Genomic DNA, 20,638 nt, shown 5'->3' on the forward strand with positions numbered 1-20,638 from the left:
GTAGGACAGGTATAGCCAAAAACGTTTGAAAACCACTGATGCAGAGAAACTGGAAAGGGTTCTGAGGCAAACAACAAAGATAAAAGGGTTGGAATACAAGGTGTATGAGGAAAGGCTAAAGGAACTAAGTATGGAGAGGAGGAGATTATGGGGAGACATATGATGGACATTTTCAAATAACTGAAAGACTGCCATAAAGAAAATGTAGATAAATTATTCTTCCTTGCCATAGACTGCAGGACATGAGATAAAGCAGAGTTAGAGTAAATTCTAGGAAAAACATGTTCCATTCTTCAAACATTCATATGGTAATAACTGCCTAGGGAAAGTGTGGAATCTCCTTCATTGAAGGCTTCAAGAAGAGCTTGGAGAAGCATCTGAGATGGCTTAGGAACAGCAAATCCTGTATCTGTGCATGGAGGGGTGGGGGAGAGAAGGGGAGTGGGACAGTGGACTAGATGACCCTTGAGGTGCCTTCCCACCCTGTAAACAGTCAGTGCAATACAAATTATAATGATGGAAAATCTCTATAAAAAACCTTTTAATAAAGCAGTGTGGCTGAATGAAAATCACTTTTGTTAAGCAGAATAAAGGTATCATTACTAGATTGTTTCCTGTGTACTTTGCCTTCTCTAAGTTCTCTAGTATGCATAAATTGGAAAAGTTTGATAATCAAAGTCTTTTCCATTAAATAGTATTGACTCAGTATCTCAACAACACCGATTTCCATTCATATTTTTCAGCTACAGATTTCCTTCTGCAGTTTTACAGTGTTAGAAGCAGCAGTGTTAAAAGAAAACTTGAGTATATGCATGTCTCAGTTGACTAGAGAAAAATAAATTGTGTGAGACCAGGGGAAATATCAATGGACAGAAATGATTGCATAAAAGCTGTTAACATAATTTTAACTTGTTTGTCTGTTTAGCGTGAGCCTCTCGGCCTTTTGGATAGGGCAGGATATACATTAACAAATCCATTAATAAACATCAGAAATTTATGATCTTAATCATGGGTAGATTTGGGAAATGCAAATTCTATTTAAGTGGGGGAAACATTTTCAAAACTTTTGTTAGGTATACTTTATTATTTTAAAATGTTGTGAATGAGCACTGCTGAATTATATTCTGTGGTGTCTTTCAATTACAACAATTATGAAATGCAAAGTTTTCCTATTATTTCCAGTAGCAGGATGGTGTAAATTGGTAACAATTTGGTAAACAACTTACACTTAGATCTTCAGCTGTACTGGACTAAATACATGTACACCAGGCTTTGTCATATAATGGTGCATCATAATGCACTTTCATGATGTTCATTACTGAGCTGAATCAAACTTGCATATAAAAAGGAATTCTTTATAGCTCGATTCTGATTCTGTTGTAGCTAATGAGAGTTTGATTGGCAAAGCCTGAAACTGGAAAGTTTGCTGTTTTACATGCAAATGCTACCCATTTCTTTGCAGATGGCCCTATGGCATAGGGGAAGTGATGTAGTTCTGCTTTGTAGAGGGATGTTGTACGGATAATGCCAGGAAGCTATGCTGGTACAGTGTTTTTAGTGGCACTCAGTGCAATTATATGTAATGCTATTTTTGTGTGTGTGTGTTGGGGGCAGGGGACAGTGGAGAATCTGCTACTTTGTGAAGCCACCAGTTTGTCTCCTCGAATGTGAATTATATGTTACTGTGTTATTAGTGACCTGGAAATCTAAGATATTCCTTAGGCTGAACCAGTTGTCCCAGAGCATCTTTGCTTCAGCTTCATGGCTTGGGTGAGGAAGGCCACTTCTCCGTTGCCCTTCCTCCACACTGTCTCCACGCGCGCGTACACACACACACACACTCACTCACACTCACACTCTCTCTCTCTCTCAGTTCCAGCATTGAGCTGATTTAATTGCGCTAAGCACTTGGGTTAGGGGAAGGGTTTAGCTTATTTGTGTAAAACTTCTTCTAAACAAATCAGCACAAAAACAAATGCACAAAAAAATGAAAAACAGAACTGTTTACTTACTATCATATGCTGATGTTAACAAGATCTTATGTGGGAAGCATAAAGAGAATCCAATAAGTACCCTTTTATTTCCAGGAAATGCAGTTATAAAATAGTGATTATTAGAAGGTTTGTTCCTAGAAAACCAGCAGTGCATTTTAAAGCAGTAGAACCAGCCTTGTCCCCAATATATACTGTTTTGATAAAGTCATGCCATTTGCAAGTTATGGTTATTTATTAGGTTATAAAAATATTAGCAGAATCACTTGATTTGACACCTTTTAACTTTACTGTAAGTAAATTTCAAATCCTAATGTTGAGTTATATTAATTCAGTCTATTCCTGAAAATACCAAGTTAGAAATTCAATAAAAACTGTGGATTGGTTTGTACATTGTTGTAAATTTTATGTTGGAAAGGTCACGAAATTCAAGATCTCTTTGCAACTGTAATAACTTAGCGTGGTCATTCATCTTTTCATTCTTTTCAAATGCTAATCAAACCAACATTGGCCATTTAAGCTTCTCAGCTCTGCTAGGTAAGTAACTATCATTGCTCAGGGTAAACTGAAATTCAGATGACCTACATATTTATATTATTTATTGTCTGTCATCAGTATTATGCTAGACACTTTACAGGTAGGTATGAAGAGAACCACCATATCCCCAAACACCTGTAACAGGGGCCAGCAACCTATGAGCTGAATCTAGCCTGCAGACATGGGGCTTAGGTAGTGGGCACTTTCTCCCTGCTTCCGCAGAGAGAAATGATGGCAGCAGTTGCCAGGTCCTAGCTCCTGTCTTCCTGGGTGACTCTGACCCAAATTGGTTCATTCCAGCCTGCAGCTTAAAAAGGCTGCCAACTCCTGATCTATAACATAGAATATAAATGAAGGCTGAGGGAGTGGAAGGTAGTCTGAGGCCCAGGTTTCTGGTCATTTTTATTTTTGGACATGAACTTTTTCAGAAATTAAGACTTGTACAGGTTGGTTGCACAATTGTAATCCTCAAAAGGAAGGACTAAATGACGTTTCTCTCTGCACAAAGACCTAGCATGTGAAAAGGCATATAGTGAACCCTGCCTTTCCCATACTTTACATGCACATAGGAGGCAGGAGGACAGTAGTGTGCACTCTTGAAACATGCACACATTAGTTTCATGTGTGTGTTTGTTCTCTGTTGAAGTGCTACAACAGTTTATGCAAAGATCAGATTTCATACTGTAAAAGAGGTGATTTGGATTGAAATATTAGTCAGTGTGACCATTTGTGCAGACAAGAGAACATGTTAGATTCCCTCACAAACAGCGTAGAGAGCAGAGTTGTAGTGCAGTTAGGTGGCATGTCACAGTGCAAAAGCAGATCAGACTTGCCTTTCATTTTGCTGTCATGCACAATGCCTGGATATTAAATGATGTTGTTTCCTGCTGGCTGATTTATAAACACTGCTGGTGGCAGTAATTGTGACTTGATGACAGGTCCAGGATAGGAGTTAATGGGCTTCATCTTTTCTGTAATGTGGCACTTTTGGATTGGATTATCCTGTGTGGAAAAGCTTCTTGAGTTATTTTCTGTAACTCTGCACAAACATGAGCATGCTTCATATGTAATTAGTTTTAGGGTCATACTCGGGGCCAGCTGCAGAACTAAAGAACTTTGTCTGTGCTTGGCAGTCATAATGAAGCACCAAACCCTTACTTCCCCCTCCCTCCTTCCTGCACTCCCTCCCCTTTGCCAAACTAAGGGAGTCTTGTATCTGAGCCCATTTATTGACTAAATGCTGACTGATTTGATCACTGTTTGCTGACTAATCTTTTTCAGGGAACCTGGTCTGCTAGTCAGACTTTGGTTTCAGAATGGTTGCTGAATGCTTCCAGTGTAGGAAGGGATCTGCTAAGTTTGTCATAAAGGTTCACTATGGTTTGGCATTTGTGACTAAGGATCAGGCAAAAAAAATCTTGTGTCAAAAATTGCATAAAATATCCAGCCTTTGCAAGATTTACTTGTGTGCAAGCAAAAAATAGTCTGCAAAAACTGTCTGCTAAAGGAGGGTTTTTTGGTGGAAACTGTGCAGATGAATCCTGGAGGAGGGGAAATGTTCGAAGTATACAACACAACCATGTTATTCCTGGAAAATGTTCAACTCTAATAGCAAACCACATCTGAGTGGAGACAGACTTCTATTAAGATAGACTCTCTCTCTTTCTTTTCCAGTCTCTTCTGGTAAGCTGAAGAATAATTGTACCTAGTACTTCTCATCCACCTTGATTTTTTTCTAAAGATGGGGAGTTGTTTTGGTATGAATTTTCTGATTTTTTTTTTTTTAAGAATTTTATTTTTAGGCAATGGTACTTGTGGATGCAGTGAAAGAAGAAATTGAAATATAAAATTAGACGTCAACCTAGTTATCATGACTGTATTTAAAATATTTTAATTGACTTTGTAAGCAACTGCTTCTCATTTTGAAGTGCTTTGTGCAACCAGAAACAAAGACCTTGGTGCCTTTTGGAGGCCTTGTGTGAAGGAATTACAAAATCCCAGATACTTTCTAATGTGCATGTTAAAGATGCAGATAACACTCCTTTTCCTGCTTCTAATGATTTTATACTCAACAGGTCTTACTGCTTCATTTATTGTCAATATTAATGTCTAAGTAGTTGGACTTGAAAGTTCACTGTCATGTTCTTTTTATTATGTACACTACAAGAAAAACACACATGTTAACTAAAAACGACACCCTAATTTTACACCATCATTTTTTCCTTGTGGTGAAGAAATTCATAGGAACTGGATTTTTGATAAATTTGGTCTCATTTAATTTCCTTATTGTGATAGACATTCAGATGCCTTGGTGATGGGCACAGTGTAAAAACTTGATATCGACACCTCGCGATTCAGTGTGTTATAATTACTCTGGCTTATTTTATCTCTAGGTGCTGTGACAATGGAGTTGAGCTGCACTGAAGTACCTCTTTATGTAAGTTCTCTGACATTAGGCTTCTGCCCTAAGAAGCTTTTTCTTTAGCTTATTCAAAGGCAGAATGAATGAAACAAACTTTTCTCTGGTTGATTGAGACGTTGAGCTATTTTCTGATTCTGATGTTTGTAGGTATGATACTCTTTGAATAGTATGTCTTGCATTACTGAAATGAATGTAACCTATTTTTCCTTCATAGTCATTTCTGTCTACCTTTTTAATATATTAATTACAGTTCTTAGAATTTAATTGGCTATGAGGGGACGACAGCCATTCTGTAGTTTGTTATAGCAGTTCCTGTTATAAGTCCAAATTTGCCATTCTCTCCACTTTCTTCCTCATCAGTGCACAGTAAGTCATATTGGTCAAAGTTGGTAGGCTATGTTTTGAACTAAGGTAGAATATTTCTACAAAATTTGAAATGATTGGATAAAAACTTTTGAATGATGCTCTATTAAAAATAAAGGAACTTTAACAAAGTTCAAGAAGCACCTAACTGGTGAGAGCCTAGAAATCAGGGCATACACATCTGTAGTCTACTCTGTCTGTGAAGCATTTAAATGTGATCCTAGTTTACTCTGCTCAAGCCCCTGAAAAACAGTTACTGCCAAGCTGACTGGGTCCTTCTCCTGCTCACTGGCTTAGTCATCAGGCTGAGATGATAGTGTGCTATAAAAGATGTGTTAACATTTTTTCACTGATTTGAGGAGGGTGGAATAGTAGAACGGCTAGGCAGCTAGCAGGTGGAATAAGATGTGATCCACAGTGCACAAAGCTTTGTCTGCTGGGCTTCTAATTTGTGATGAGAGGTTCTGGACCAAAGTTTATACTATTACACTTTTTAATTTGAATTTAGTTAACTTTTGAATTATTAATGCTTACTTCAGATCGTCTACTGTGTAGCAAGCTAGGTGTCAAACAACTGCCAGAGTTGTAATTGTTCATTAACAATTATATTTTTAGCCCTTCCTTTGCAAAAATAGTCCTCAAATATAGTCTGATGATTTAGAGCGGCTTGTCAATGGAAAAAAGAGAGAATTTTAGCAAGAGGTTTGCAAGGGAGAAGATGGCAAGTCTTCCAGAGCTCTCTTTGACTTTAGCCTCCCTGAAGACCTGAAGGGGTTCACAAAATGGGGGCTTTTGCTCACAGTTGTGCAGATGTGTGAGGTTTAAGGGCTGTAGGGAGTGGGATGTGGGGAAGGTTAGCAGGGCCATACCCTTTTACTTCATAGGAGAGGAAGACCATTCATCAGCTTTAGGAGGCTTATCAAATTTCTTCCCAAGTCATGAGAAGTTGTTGGAGGCACTTCCCTATGTATCAGACTCATTAAGAGCCCCTATCAGGTTTGAGCCATGGGAAGCACATCAGTAGCGATTCTCAACCCCATACAAACTGCAGTAGGTTTGTTAGTCTGAAACAAACTTCTTTGCTCACTGGAGGCCCTAATAGATAGGGCCTGGTTTAAATCACAGACCCAGCTCACAAATATCATAGCCTGATCATGGTGGGGGTGCCATTTCACGCCCCACCCCCACACCCCCTGATTGACTGAGGGGGTAGGTTTAGGGCCATCTGACTGGCTGAGTCTGGTCCCCAGTGTCAGACTGGGGGGTAGGGATCAGGAGTGTCCCATAGGGGCTGGGGGGAGGGAAAAAGGGTTGCGAGGCAGGTGGTGGTGGGGTGGGGGGGGTGGGGGGCTGGACTGTGGGCAGCATTGAGCCTCACTTGCCATTGCCCTTGCCCCTGCCCCTGCTAACATGTGGGGGGCTGCTGCCACTCAGCCTCACCCACTGCTGGCCCCGCCTCTGCCCCTGGCTCCACCGTATGCAGGAGACCCGCTGGGAACTCCTCAGCAAGTGGCCATATTGTGGCATTTCATTGCAAATTGCGTTTTTCATGTAAATGACTTAATTTTCTGATTTTTACAAAAAATGTGAAATCATGCTTTAAACCAGGCCCTACAAATAGGAGTATTTTGCATTATAGTTGGGTAAGGTGGTAGTGGCTGGTTGACCTCCAAAGATCCTCTCAAGGCCTAGGCTGATAAATATTTAAGAACTTCCTAAGTTGTGTGTCAGCAGTTTTGAGGTGGCTGGTATCTTGATGAGCTTTGCAAGTCTGCCAGAAGTTGGAGTTTGAGGCAATGCTGCACCTCCACCCACGCACCGGGAAAAGCTGGGCCTGCACTGGGTGGTGGTGGCGCGGAGAGCGGAGAAGTGATGAAATTTGGGGTGGATGCAGCATCCTCCCAGTGTCACCAGTACCTGCTCTGAGCCCAGCCCCTACCAAGAAGAGCCCTGCACAGTCCTAGTCCTGGCCGCACCTCACCCTGCACAGACCTGGGGGGCATATGCCCCCACATGCCCTCCTGGGGTGCGAGCAGTGGCAGGAGCCGCCTTCCGCTCCCCATCAGCCGCAGCTCTGGTCCTCCCCTGCCCCAGCTGGACAGCACCTGCTATTGCCCCTGACCCCTCCCTCACCGTGGGGAGGCGTTGATCTGCCCCTCCCACACCCCTTCCCTCCCCTTCTACCATAATGAGCTGACCAGCTGAAGGCAGCTGTATTGGAAATAGCATTGGTATTGGCTGATATGCCTCCTTAAATATTGGGTATCAGCCCCCAAAATCTGTATCAGTGCACCCCTAAGCAGGGGCATATGTTTTCTCTTAGCAAGCTCCCCTTAGGGTACATATAGGTTCTCCTGGTTTATTTATATAGTTTTCATAGAAAACACTATCAGATCAGTATTTAATTTAGATGGGAAAGTCTGTTTTTGTCTGTGAAGATCTCATGTCTATTTTCATTAACCAGTTCTCTGGCTTGTTGAATTTGTTTAAAATTCCCTGCATAAAAATGTATAGAAAGAGATTTCTAAAGAAGGCTCTCAAGAAGGGGTGGGTATATATCTCTATTTGAATTGATTCAAGTGTTGCCCTATTTTGTATTTCAGTCCCTTTTAATAGTGGTAGATTTAATAGATTTCACAGACATTAGTGCTGGAAGGGACCTCGGAAGATCATTGAGTCCAGCCCCCCACCCAAAGGCAGGAAGTCAGCTGGGGTCATAGGATCCCAGCAAGAGAAGCATCCAATTTTCTCTTGAAGGTGTTCAATGTAGGTGCTTGAACCACCTCCGATGGCAGGCTATTCCAGACCTTGGGGGCTCAGACAGTAAAGAAATTCTTCCTTATACCTGAAATGGTCTTGCAGTAGTTTAGAACTGTTCAACCTCGTCATCCCTTGGGGCGCCCTGGTGAACAAACATTCCCTCCAGATACTGGTGGTCACCCCTGAAAACAAGAGGAACAGGGATGCAAAATTGTGATATTTGTATGTTGAGCACATGCAACTTGACTGTAGCATAACAATGGGTGGGTGAGAAGGACATGGGTTGTAGGGGGCAATGGAATGAAGCTAGGGTGGTGTCTCACTCCTCTCCCTGCACCCCCCCACCAAATGCACACACACACCTTGCACCTTGCCTGCAGGGGCTTTGCCTCCAGGTCTTGCTTGCAGGTGTTTAGATTTCTGACAAATTGGTGTTTAAATGGCTGCTTGACACCTATGGCCAGCAAAAAATAAAAAAGGTGATATTTCCCTATGCAGTAGTAAACCTCTGGCTGCTGCTCCTGCACTGTGTGCCACCACTGCCCAGGATGCAGAACTTGCCAGTTACATCCCTGAAAGTTGAAAACAATTCAGTAGTAAATTGTAATGCATTATTCCCTGTAATGCAACAGGGTAAAAATCCAATTACAGAACCTGTAAATGTCATGATTTGAAAAATAAATTAAAATGGAAGAGAACATTTTAAAGACTTCAAACACACGTCCTCCTTCTAATTGAAGGAAATATTTCTGGCTTCCAGTAAGTAAAGTATTGTTGTTACAAATTTTTCTTTTGGTAAGCTTGTTGAAAGTTTAGGTTTACTAAATGATAAAATAAAATAGCATAATATAATAAAGCTTTTTCTGTTCAGTCCAGGCTCATGATAATTATGACATATTGCTTGAATCAATGCAGTTTTAACTGATATAAAATGAATTTGGAATGCCTTTTTTGTGTTTTTTTTTTCCCCCTTTATTATTTTATTTTTTCCCTTTCTGTAAAGAATACACTGTGGAGATTGTTCATTTAGCAGTCTAGTGAACATGGTATCTACCCATTTGTTAACATAGCATAAATCCATTTTGTCACATATGGAAAAGTACTGTATTTACGCAGCTGCTGTTTCAGTTTTATGTAATAAATGTATTGTATTTATTCAGATATAAAATGATACCCCCTGCAATAGCATGGGGAAAAAGCCCATTGTCTTATATTTGTATATGAAGTAGAGTGGGCAGCCTGGATCAGGGCCAAAGTCAGACCCACAGCGGCCTCCTGCTTCCCCTCCACTTTCCCTCTGCAGCTTCTGACCATTTCCCCCCGCCTTACTATCAGCTCAGCTTTCATAGATTCATAGATGTTAGGGTTGGAAGGGACCTCAATAGATCATCGAATCCGACTCCCTGCATAGGCAGGAAAGAGTGCTGGGTCTAGATGACCCCAGCTAGATACTCATCTAACCTCCTCTTGAAGACCCCCAGGGTAGGGGAGAGCATCACCTCCCTTGGGAGCCCGTTCCAGACCTTGGCCACTCTAACTGTGAAGAAGTTCCTCCTAATGTCCAATCTAAATCTGCTCTCTGCTAGCTTGTGGCCATTGTTTCTTGTAACCCCTGAGGCGCCTTGGTGAATAAATACTCCCCGATTCCCTTCTGTGCCCCCGTGATGAACTTATAGGTAGCCACAAAGTCGCCTCTCAACCTTCTCTTGCGGAGGCTGAAAAGGTCCAGTTTCTCTAGTCTCTCCTCGTAGGGCTTGGTCTGCAGGCCCTTAACCATACGAGTGGCCCTTCTCTGGACCCTCTCCAGGTTATCCGCATCCCTCTTGAATTGTGGCGCCCAGAATTGCACGCAGTACTCCAACTGCGGTCTGACCAGCACCCGATAGGGGGGAAGTATCCCCTCCTTGGACCTATTCGTCATGCATCTGCTGATGCACGATAAAGTGCCATTGGCTTTTCTGATGGCTTCGTCACACTGCCGACTCATGTTCATCTTGGAGTCCACTAGGACTCCAAGATCCCTTTCCACTTCCGTGCCACCCAGCAGGTCATTCCCTAGGCTGTAGGTGTGCTGGACATTCCTCCTCCCTAGGTGCAGCACTTTGCATTTCTCCTTGTTGAACTGCATTCTGTTGTTTTCTGCCCACTTGTCTAACCTGTCCAGGTCTGCTTGCAGCTGTTCCCTGCCCTCCGGTGTGTCCACTTCTCCCCATAGCTTTGTGTCATCTGCAAACTTGGACAGAGTACATTTCTCTCCCTCGTCCAAGTCGCTGATGAAGACATTAAAGAGTATCGGTCCAAGGACCAAGCCCTGCGGGACCCCGCTGCCCACACCCTTCCAGGATGAAGCCGACCCATCCACCACGACTCTTTGGGTGCGACCCTCTAGCCAATTTGCCACCCACCGGACCGTGCAGTCATCCACATCACAGCCTCTTAACTTGTTCACCAGTATGGGGTGGGATGCCATATTGAAGGCCTTCCTGAAGTCTAAGTATACGACATCCACCCCTCCTCCTGTGTCCAGGCGTTTCGTAACCTGATTATAAAAAGAGACTAGATTGGTCAGGCACGATCTGCCTGCCACGAACCCGTGCTGGTTTCCCCTCAGCATAATTTGTCCTGCTGGGCTCTCACATATGTGAGCCTTGATAATTTTTTCAAAGACTTTGCCAAGGATGGAGGTGAAACTGACTGGCCTATAGTTGCCCAGGTCCTCCTTTCTCCCCTTCTTGAAAATGGGGACCACATTGGCCCTTTTCCAGTCCTCCGGGACTTAGCAGTCTCAGGCTCAGGCTGGGGACTCCTCCTGGCATGGAGGGCATGGAAAATCCTTCTCCTGCCTGGCCAACCTGCTGCGCTGACACTGCTGAATGGCCAGGCAGAGACTGACCTTCCATGTGTTGTGCTCTGTGATGGAGCAGCCTGAGCAGCATCTGACAGTAAGGCGGGGAGGTGAAGAGGCAGAAGCTGGGGAACTGGAAGGAAGAGGCAGAGGCAGGTGGTAAGAGGGCAGGAAGGCTGTGGGAGGGGCAGAAGGCAAGGCGATCATCTGACTTCCTCTCCTCTCCCCCAGTCACTGCTTTCCCTGTTGTAGCGGGGAGGGGGGGGAGGGAGAGGCGGGGATTCAAGACAGCCCTCCAATACTTAGGTTCTATGCCTGGAAAATTATAATAAATTTATACATTTTCCATATATAAAATCTAATTATTGGGGAGGTTGTTTTATATTCAAGATAATCTTACATTCAAGTAAATATGATAATAGTTTAAAAGCAGAGTGTTGTAATTCTAGAAACTCTGTGAAGAGAAGAGGAGGAACATTTGATGAAACACAAAATGGTAAAGGCTTTCAACTCTGGGAACCAATGAATTTGTTCTTTAATTGAAAATGTGTTAGCACTACAGGACAGCCATGGTTTTTCTGTAGCATTAAACAGCTGCTTTTTAGCAATGTTATTGATGAAACAATCTTTAAGCAGTGGCAAAGTAAATATTCCAGAAGGATTTCAGAAAGAGTAATGGTGCCATGGAGTAGAGAACATGTGGGAGCAATAAAACTGTCGGAAGGACAAGGGAAAAGGAGAGCTTAGGTACATCTGTGAAGTGTACTGTGTTGAGGGTCTGTAGATACTCCCTTTGTGGAGAAGGAAGTTCAGGAGAGAAATATGGAGATGCTGGGTCTTCTTGTGGGTGTCTTGATATATGCAAGATTCTGCTGTAACCGTAAGGTGTCTCCTCTCACTGGGTTGGTTTGGATTGAACTCACTCCCTCAAAGGAACATTAGGACATTAACTCAGCTGGAAGAGACTGGGGCATGTCCTCAGCCCTGCAGATCTTAGAAATATACTAGGAAAGAAAGCTCCAAACCAATGGAGAACTGTAGCTCTATTTCACTTTTTCCTTCCTTTGATTTTAATGCTCTGGTGGCACCCTGGTAGATTCCTTACCCTCTCAAAATGTGCTTTCCTGACAGATTGGTATTTTTGTCTTTCACCCTGTCTCTTATACTGAATTCAAGAAGTTTGTTGGTAATGGTTCCAAGTTACCCTGGTATTTTAACCTTTTAACCAGGCAGACCTATTATTTCTTGTACTGTGGGAGCCTGTTAATATTCTTAATGTTTTTCATACAATTATAAGTCAGATGTTGATTTTTTTTTTTAATTGGAAAACAAGCTCCCAATATTTGCTGGATGTATGATTAATGTTCACATCCTGATAATTATGGACAAAATTGCTCTGTAAACCATAAGAGCTGGGTTGATTTCTTCCTGCTGGCTTTGTAGGTGGAGAGCCCTGCCCCTCCCAAAGGAACAGTTAGTCATTACATCTAATTATTTAAATTAATGGCATTTCCTGGATTCTTTCTGGGTGTTTTCCACAAAGGATACTTTGCCTAGTAGTAAGTCATTAATGCTGTTTACTCCTGTTAGCATTGCATCACTGCACCTTTGGGAAAACTGTTTTACATATCAACTGTGGAACTGTTAAATGAAAAGTGACAACTTGAAATACTGTTTTTAAAAAAAAGGTGAAGTGAGCAATAGTTTTAGTAACTATACCTGCCTCTTGATCTCCGTGCCAGTTTTTATCATTTTATAATCACATTCTCTTATTTAACTCTGTTGTCTCTTGTCTGTTGCTATATAAATGCTGCTTATGCTGGTAACAGAGGATAGTGGCAAAGATTCTGTACCTTACAAACATAGCAGCTGAGTAAAAGGACTGGTCAAAAATGTTCAAGTAAAAAGCTTCCCATGGGAAATGTGGCTTAATTGAGAACAAAATTTTGTGCAAATGTTTCTTTAAAAAAATGTTGACAAAATATTTTATTTGTTAATAGGATAATTTGAAATGGAAAAAAAATTGTACTGATAGTGCAAAAACTAAATGAATAGTTTGCTTTGCTATGATTAAAAATGTCATTTAATAGTTTTTTGGAAGAAAAAAATGTATTTGGTTTCCTTGCTTTCTTAAGCACTGGAAAGAAAGTGTTGGAAAACCTAATTTTTCAACTGGGAAAACAAAACTGATATTTCTGTTTTGAGAAATCCTTTTTTTATTTAAATGAAATACAGTTTTCTGTGGAACTTCCCAAGCGTATCAGTAGAAAATATTCAAAGGCTGGGTTTTTTTGGGGGGGGGAGGGGTTGGTGCAAAAATGTTCTGCAGGAAATGTGTATTTTCTTAAATCTTTACTGACTACATATGTTCCTTTTTTGTCAGTGCTTTTGTGACAAAGTGTTGTGCTAATTTCATTCTTTCTGTCTTGGATATTGATGATTCTCTGTAATGTTTGAATTCCTTGTACATTGAATGCATTGTCCATACAGGAGTTGGAGATAGGAAAGTAGTTATTCTTATGTTATAAATGAGGATTTAAGAACAGCGTTAATGACTTTCTGAAGGTTACATGGGAAGCCTATGGTGGAGCAGAGACTTGCATCCAGATTTCACAAATTCTAGCTTAGTGCTCTAACACTATAACAGCCTACCTCTCTCATGTTTTGACATTAAGGCCTTGTCTGCACTAAGAATGCGTTTGTGCAAGGTAGCTTACTGAACTGTCGAAACTGAAAGCTTTGAAAGCTCTCCTGCTCCAGATATGTACTAAAAACATTCAGATGGGGAGATAGTGTGGAGTAGCTAGTATACTTTAAATTGCCATCCTATCTTAATTGTTCCCTAACTTTCCACTGCTACCAGCAATGATAGATAGCTCAGCTTAGGTAGTAGCAATCGTGGAAGAACTAGTGCAGCCCAGCTTGTGGAGTTTCAATTAGAGTGGCATCTAAATGTCCTCAGAGCAAAAAAACAGCATCAGCCATATCATCGCTAGCATTGGAACTTTGCTTCTAATAATGAGAGTGGGACATTAGAAATACTAGCATAGACAAAATCTTTACTGGATGTTTTTCTCATCTGTCCATATATGTGTTAGTCTGTTCTTAAATGTTGCAGGGGTTTAGGTTGTAGCCGTGTTGGTCTAAGGACATAGGCAGACAAGGTTCCTTGGGTGAATTTGATATCTTTTATTAGACCAACCCAAATGGTTGGAGAATAGTTATTAAGCAAGCTTTTGGGTTCAAAAACCCTTCGACAGGCTAAGGAAGCTTCAGCAGTTGGTGTGTGCTCTTCCTGGATGGAATGAAAAGTAAACAAGCCAGGGGCTGGGCTGGGCTGGGGAGTCAGTTGCCAGGCAGGTTGTAATGTATCAAAAATCCAATGTCTATATTTAGTCCATGATCTCTGGTATCCAGCAGGTTGATGAAATGGAGCTTATAGGCTCGTCTCTGGGAAGTGTTGTGTAAGTTTCCCTTGAGGATCAGGACTGAGAGATTGGAGAGAGAGTGGCCCTCCTGTGAGAAATGTGCCCCCACCGGTAATTGAGTGTTTCTGTCTTTGATGGATTTCTGGTGTGCATTCATTCTGGTGCGCAGTTGTTGTCTGGTCTCTCCTACATATTTTCCATCAGGGCATTTGGTGCATTGGATGAGGTATATTACATTTCTGGAGGTGCAGCTGTAAGATCCAGGGATGCTGATGGCTCTGTTGTGGGGTGTAGTAATTGTGGGGGTGGTGGAAATGTGTTGGCAGGTTTTGCATTTCTTGTCCTGGCTCGGTCTGGATCCTTTTGGTGTGTTCTGGGCTTGAGGAAGTTTGCTTCTGGTGATGAAGTTAGATCTTCCCAGAGCCACCCATCCTAGCCTTCAGACAAGCACCGAACCTCACCAACCTCATCACCAGAAGCAAACTTCCTCAAGCCCAGAACACACCAAAAGGATTCAGACCATGCCAGGACAAGAAATGCAAAACCTGCCAACACATCTTCACCACCCCCACAATTACTACACCCCACAACAGAGCCATCAGCATCCCAGGATCTTACAGCTGCACCTCCAGAAATGTAATATATCTCATCCAATGCACCAAATGCCCTGATGGAAAATATGTAGGAGAGACCAGACAACAACTGCGCACCAGAATGAATGCACACCAGAAATCCATCAAAGACAGAAACACTCAATTACCGGTGGGGGCACATTTCTCACAGGAGGGCCACTCTCTCTCCAATCTCTCAGTCCTGATCCTCAAGGGAAACTTACACAACACTTCCCAGAGACGAGCCTATGAGCTCCATTTCATTAACCTGCTGGATACCAGAGATCATGGACTAAATATAGACATTGGATTTTTGATACATTACAATCTGCCTGGCAACTAACTCCCCAGCCCAGCCCAGCCCAGCCCAGCCCCTGGCTTGTTTACTTTTCATTCCATCCAGGAAGAGCACACACCAACTGCTGAAGCTTCCTTAGCCTGATGAAGGGTTTTTGAACCCGAAAACTTGCTTAATAACTATTCTCCAACCATTTGGGTTGGTCTAATAAAAGATATCAAATTTACCCAAGGAACCTTGTCTGTTCTTAAAGGCATTTTTGCATTACAGCACATTTTAGTTAATTATTCCTTGATGTACAATCTTTTGATTTCCTTCTGTACAGGCATTTCAAAGTTGTTTTGATCCTTTGTTACCTTTTTCAAAGTATAGGTCTTTCCTGCAGGGGTGCTTGGGCAAACACCTGGACTACAGCCAGGTTCACTAGCATCTTAATTATTTTCTTACTTCAGGATATTTTGATTCCTGAAGGGTGAGTTGGCATGCTTCCCTTGGACCTAAATTTAAATCTGTTATAGTTATTTGTGCATGGGGAGCTTATAGTAGAGTGTATTTGAGCAAGCTTAATTTAAGGACAGCTAGTTGTCAACGCTGTGTAAAATGCAGAGAATAAAAAGATTAAATATGGGCAAGTGATAGAAAGGTTATGTTATAGACCAACAGGACTTGAGAGTGAAAAAAACACATTCCTAGACTTATTTTCAAAGTTCTTGAGATCTGTGGCTGTTCATGTGCAGTTTTAACTTCCCAGACTGCTGTGGGGCGGAAACTCAACAGATATGAATCACCCAAGTGTTTCATAGTTTACAAAGTGGATCATTTTGTGATTCAGGAAGTAAAGAATTGTACCAGGACAGTATAAGTGCAATAGCTGCTACTACTTCTACTAATATACAGTATAAGTATAGAATAATTAAACTACTTTATAAGAGAGGAATAAACTGATTAAAAAACTGAGTTGGTTACACTGTGAACTAGTTAAATTCATCATAGCATCATTATTAGTAGGTAGCACCAAGGCTAAGTACAGACATTCGGGGCTTTAGGGGGAGGCTAAATCAGATCAAAATGACTGTCTGACAACAGGTAAGTCAGGATGGGAGGGTTGGGGGTCCAGCAGACTGGAGGGGATCAGTGGTCTGCCATGGCATGTGGGGGAGGCACAGTCCATGAGGGGTAGGGAGTAGGTGCAACTTGTGAGGGGTGGGGAGGCAGGTGCGACCCACAGGTGGGGTGAAGTTACCCCTCTCCACCCCCATGAACCTACATCCCCATGCCTTCTGCCCCTTCCCCCACCAGGACTTTTGCTTGGCTCTGGCAGTGGTGAACACTGGTAAAATGTGGGTGTACCCAGAGCAGCTTGTTGGGATGAGGGCTGACAGGGCTGGTTGGGTGAGGGTGCGGGGGAGCAAGGAACTGGGGGGCGGGGTTGGGGGAATAGCCCAGTTGAGGAGGGGTGTGTGAAAAGAGCAGGCCTGGGTCTGGAGCCAGTGGCTGGGTATTCCCAGTCCTGAGGCTGTGCAGTGCACAGAAGTTCTATGCACTTATTTGATGTAAATCAAATACGTTTGCTACATAGATCCAGGTTAACCTTAAATTGGGTTCTGCAATTTTAGATCAATTTGTGTGCATGGAACTTCTGTACACTTACAGGTTTAGACTGATTGCTGGTTATAGAGACTGGGTTTGTAAGTGCAAGGTGGACACTGGGATGAGATAAGTTTAAATCAGGTGGCCATTTTGAACCCAATTTAACCTCTCCAAATGTATGTACTTAGGTTTGGCTTCTCATTGTGCTAGGCACTGTATGAACATACGATAGAAAGATGGCTTCTCCCCCAGACATCTTGCAATCAAATTAAAGTATGGGGAGTGGGTGGCAGATTTGAGGAAAGCAAATTTCAGTTGGAATTGTGTGAATGAAAAGTAAGGACAACAAGCCCATGAAGCTGGTCAGCCTCCTCTTACAGCAAGGATAATGGAGGTGAGGGTGGGGGACCAGCTACCCACAAGTCAAAATTTCATGGTGGTGTGGTTCCACGTTTTTGGCACCATTGTGCAGGCCAACATTTATATTGTGCAGGCAGGTTCTATTACACTTAGGCCACTCTCTCTCTCGCACACGCGCGCACACGTGCACACGCGCACACACACACACACACACACACACACACACACACACACACACAAATATGGATCGACCTTGAAATGCAGGGGGTAGGGGGAAGTTAAAAACAAATCAGTAAAGTATTTAATTCTGTAAGAATGCAATTAATGCACAATTACAAAATTACAGGAGGTTCATTTGTGCCTTTGCATGAAGTCCATATAGGACAGGGCAGTGAAGTTGAGGTTTGTCATTCTGGAGCAGCTATTGTGCCTCCCAGAGTCACCACTGCTGCCTGATCTTCTGTATTATGCTGTGAGCTTGGCAGAGTAACTTCATATTATGGAGTACAGCACTTTCTCCCCCACCTTCCCCACACGTCTAACCTGTTCTCCTGGCTAGTGCCTTAGGACATAACTTCTTACTCGCAGTTCCTTCTTATCCACTCCTTGGTTTTTTGCCCCTGGGAGGTTGAAGGAGAATGAGGGGGATCTTTACTCCAATGTTTAAGGCATGTTAGGGCTAAGCACAATCTGGCCCATAATTTAGATTTTAACTTGCCCAAATTTATTGTGATACTGAATTTAAGACGCACAAACTGCAAACCATATTTAAAATATAAAGACCTTTTATAATGTGTTTGAAGTCTCTGGTTTATATTTACTAATATACAGAGCCATAATGACAGGGTTTGACCCAGCTTGGGCTGAACTCAATGAGGGTTTTGTCATTGACTGCAGTCGGAGCTGGGTCAGGTCCTTAGTGGGTAGATGGCTTGGTGTGCTCATAAAAGACTGTGCACTGTTATTGTTCCACATTTGTATGGACAGTTGTTGCCAAAATGAGAGCCTCTGAGGAAATGAATTTAAAACAATGGGATCTATTTTAAAAGGTATGAAGGAAAATAACTGGATGTGACAAGATGTGTCCTGCAGTACCCTGATCATTTTGCTGGACCATTTAGCCTGCATTCTGAGTTTTCTATAATTTAGATATAAAAAGAAGCCCTTTAAATGGTCAGGCAGCCTAAACTGACTGGTAAGATGACTTGGCACGAATCTTAAATTTTAAAGCAGAGGTTTCAGCATAATAGATTAGTTAAATGTTTTTTTTTTAACTAGGCCTATGTCATGTCTCACATGTTCAGTGGTTCAGGCTGTTAAAAAGTATTTGCGTTTCTGTTTGTTTGACATGCATGTTATTTTTTGTTGTTCTCCAAGAAAGCGTTTTCAACAAACTCTTCTATGGCCTGTTACACCTTACTTTCAGGAAGGTTTTCTGGATGTTCAGTATTGATTTCTGAATTTTTGTTCTCTTAAAGCCAGGGGTGTCAAAGTTGCAGGAGCCCTACCACCTGATCTGTAGTTCTGCCTGTGGCTCTTGGACCAGCCCTGCATGTAGTGCATGCTAGCCTCATGTGCTTCATGTGGCATGTGGATCCAGTCTAGCACATACCGCACATGGGGCTGAATCTGTCACACACACACTGCATACAGTGCATGGAGTCAGTCTAGGATGTGCATGCAGGGCTAGTCCAGGGCACGTGCTACATGGGGTGTGTGGGGCAGGTTTGGGGCAGGTATTGCATGTGACACCTGCGCTGGACCCAGCTCTTTGTGCTGGAATTGGTTTGGATTGGGCCTACAGACTGGGTCCATACACTGAATCCAGCCTGCAGTGCTGGTCTGACCCAGGAACTACATGCAGTGTATAGGGCTGGGACTGGCACATGCTGCATGTGGTGCAGGGCAGCCCCAGCGAGCTGAGGGGAATTCTTCCCATCCTGAATCCCAGAGCTGCTTGTGTTTGCCTTAGCACAGGGAGTCTTAGGGAGCAGAAGGAAATTCTCCAGCTCCTCCGTAGTTGGTTCTGCTTCAGCTGCTGCAGATCTGAGGCAAAACTAGCATAGGGGAGTGCAAGAATCTTCCTTTGCTCCCTGGGCAGTCTCTGAGATTAACAGGGACTAAGGCAAGCAGCTCTGGGGTCTGGAGGGGAAGAATTCCCCCTCAGTTCCCTGGGGCTTCCCTGGGCTGGGGTAGAGGGAAGCCCCCAAGGCAGGGGCTCTCCAGTGCCCCTATGCTGGGCTGCATGGACAGGCACCAGGCAGGGAGGGCTTCTCCCCCCTTTCTTTGCCTGAGTTGGCAATGGCAAACAGGCTAGGAGACATGCTCTAGCACCTCCCCCCCACACTGGCTTGGGTCAGTGCAGCCCTCCCCCTGCCTTTCCCAATTGAAAACTGAACATCAGTTTAGTTGGTTATCGGTTCCACCTATGCATCGTAAGAGTAAGCTGCTTAGATTGAATCAATTTTGCCTCAGGCTTTTTGAATGTCTGTACTTAGCCTAACTAACTCCTTTCCATCCATGATGATTAAATATTCTAAATACAGTAAAATCCCTGTTATCTGGCATAAGTGGGGAATGCCAGTTGCTGGTTATGTAAAATCTTCAGTTATCTGAGGCAGCCACACGCGGAGCGGTGACAGCGGAGAATAGTGGGTGGAAGCGGTGGCTGTGTGCAAGCTTCCCCCCCCCAAAACCCCAGCCGGCTGGAAGTTCCAGTGAATAGAGTATTCCAGCTTGTAGAACGCTGGATAACAGCGATCTTACTCTATTTACAAACTGTTGCTATGTTTCCTTGTCATCACCTTGTATGACACTTTTAGAAGGTGTAGTATAAGTAGTTAGTTCTTAGTCCTTCTTTATTAGGCGTGGCAGAATTTGATTTTTATTTTATTTATAATTTTGCTGGATGATTTCGATGTTTATTTTTCAGCACTTATTTATTTATTTAGATTTTTATTGATTTTTTTTAAATTTTCAGGATTGTGTGAAACTAGGGTTGTAGGGGGCAGACAATTTATTAATGACAGTTTAACTGCCCTCCATGACAAACATAACTACTGTAGGACCGTCTCCAGCTGAGCAGCAGAGCCGCCATCAGTCCTGGTTCTGTTTGCTTGTAGCTCTGTAGGCCGCTTTGTTACTTCCTCTTGCTTTGTTCCCAGTTCCGTGGGGTTTCTGGGAGTCACAGTCCAAACTATAGTCAGCATGGTTCTGAAGGACTGCTCCTGCTGTTGTCATGTACTCCATCAGCCATCATTTTTCTTACATTCTCTTTCTATAAATTTTGATTATTAATGATGGAAATATTTTTTGTTAGTCTGTGTGTGAGGTGAAATCATTTATCAACATTTACTAATAAAAGTCAAATCCTGCCTAACTTATTTTTATGCGCTAACTCTGTTGCTATCTTGGAAATTTAATTGGTCTGAAA

At 42.7% G+C, this 20,638-nt stretch overlaps 1 protein-coding gene across 4 annotated transcripts in view; it reads left to right on the top strand.

Annotated features, from left to right (window-relative positions):
- The window catches only part of ARHGEF28 (Rho guanine nucleotide exchange factor 28), a 232,915-nt gene that overhangs the window by 9,077 nt on the left and 203,200 nt on the right, over positions 1 to 20,638 (top strand). For all 4 annotated transcript variants that reach the window (XM_019482597.2, XM_059725095.1, XM_059725094.1 and 1 more), the window contains one exon: positions 4,922 to 4,965. In XM_019482597.2, the coding sequence (XP_019338142.2) occupies positions 4,933 to 4,965 (33 nt within the window). In that variant the 5' untranslated portion in view covers positions 4,922 to 4,932. Of the gene's footprint in view, positions 1 to 4,921; positions 4,966 to 20,638 lie in introns of those variants that run through there.

The sequence above is a fragment of the Alligator mississippiensis genome, chromosome 3 (genome assembly GCF_030867095.1).
Source record: "Alligator mississippiensis isolate rAllMis1 chromosome 3, rAllMis1, whole genome shotgun sequence".
NCBI classification, from domain to species: Eukaryota; Metazoa; Chordata; order Crocodylia; family Alligatoridae; genus Alligator; species Alligator mississippiensis.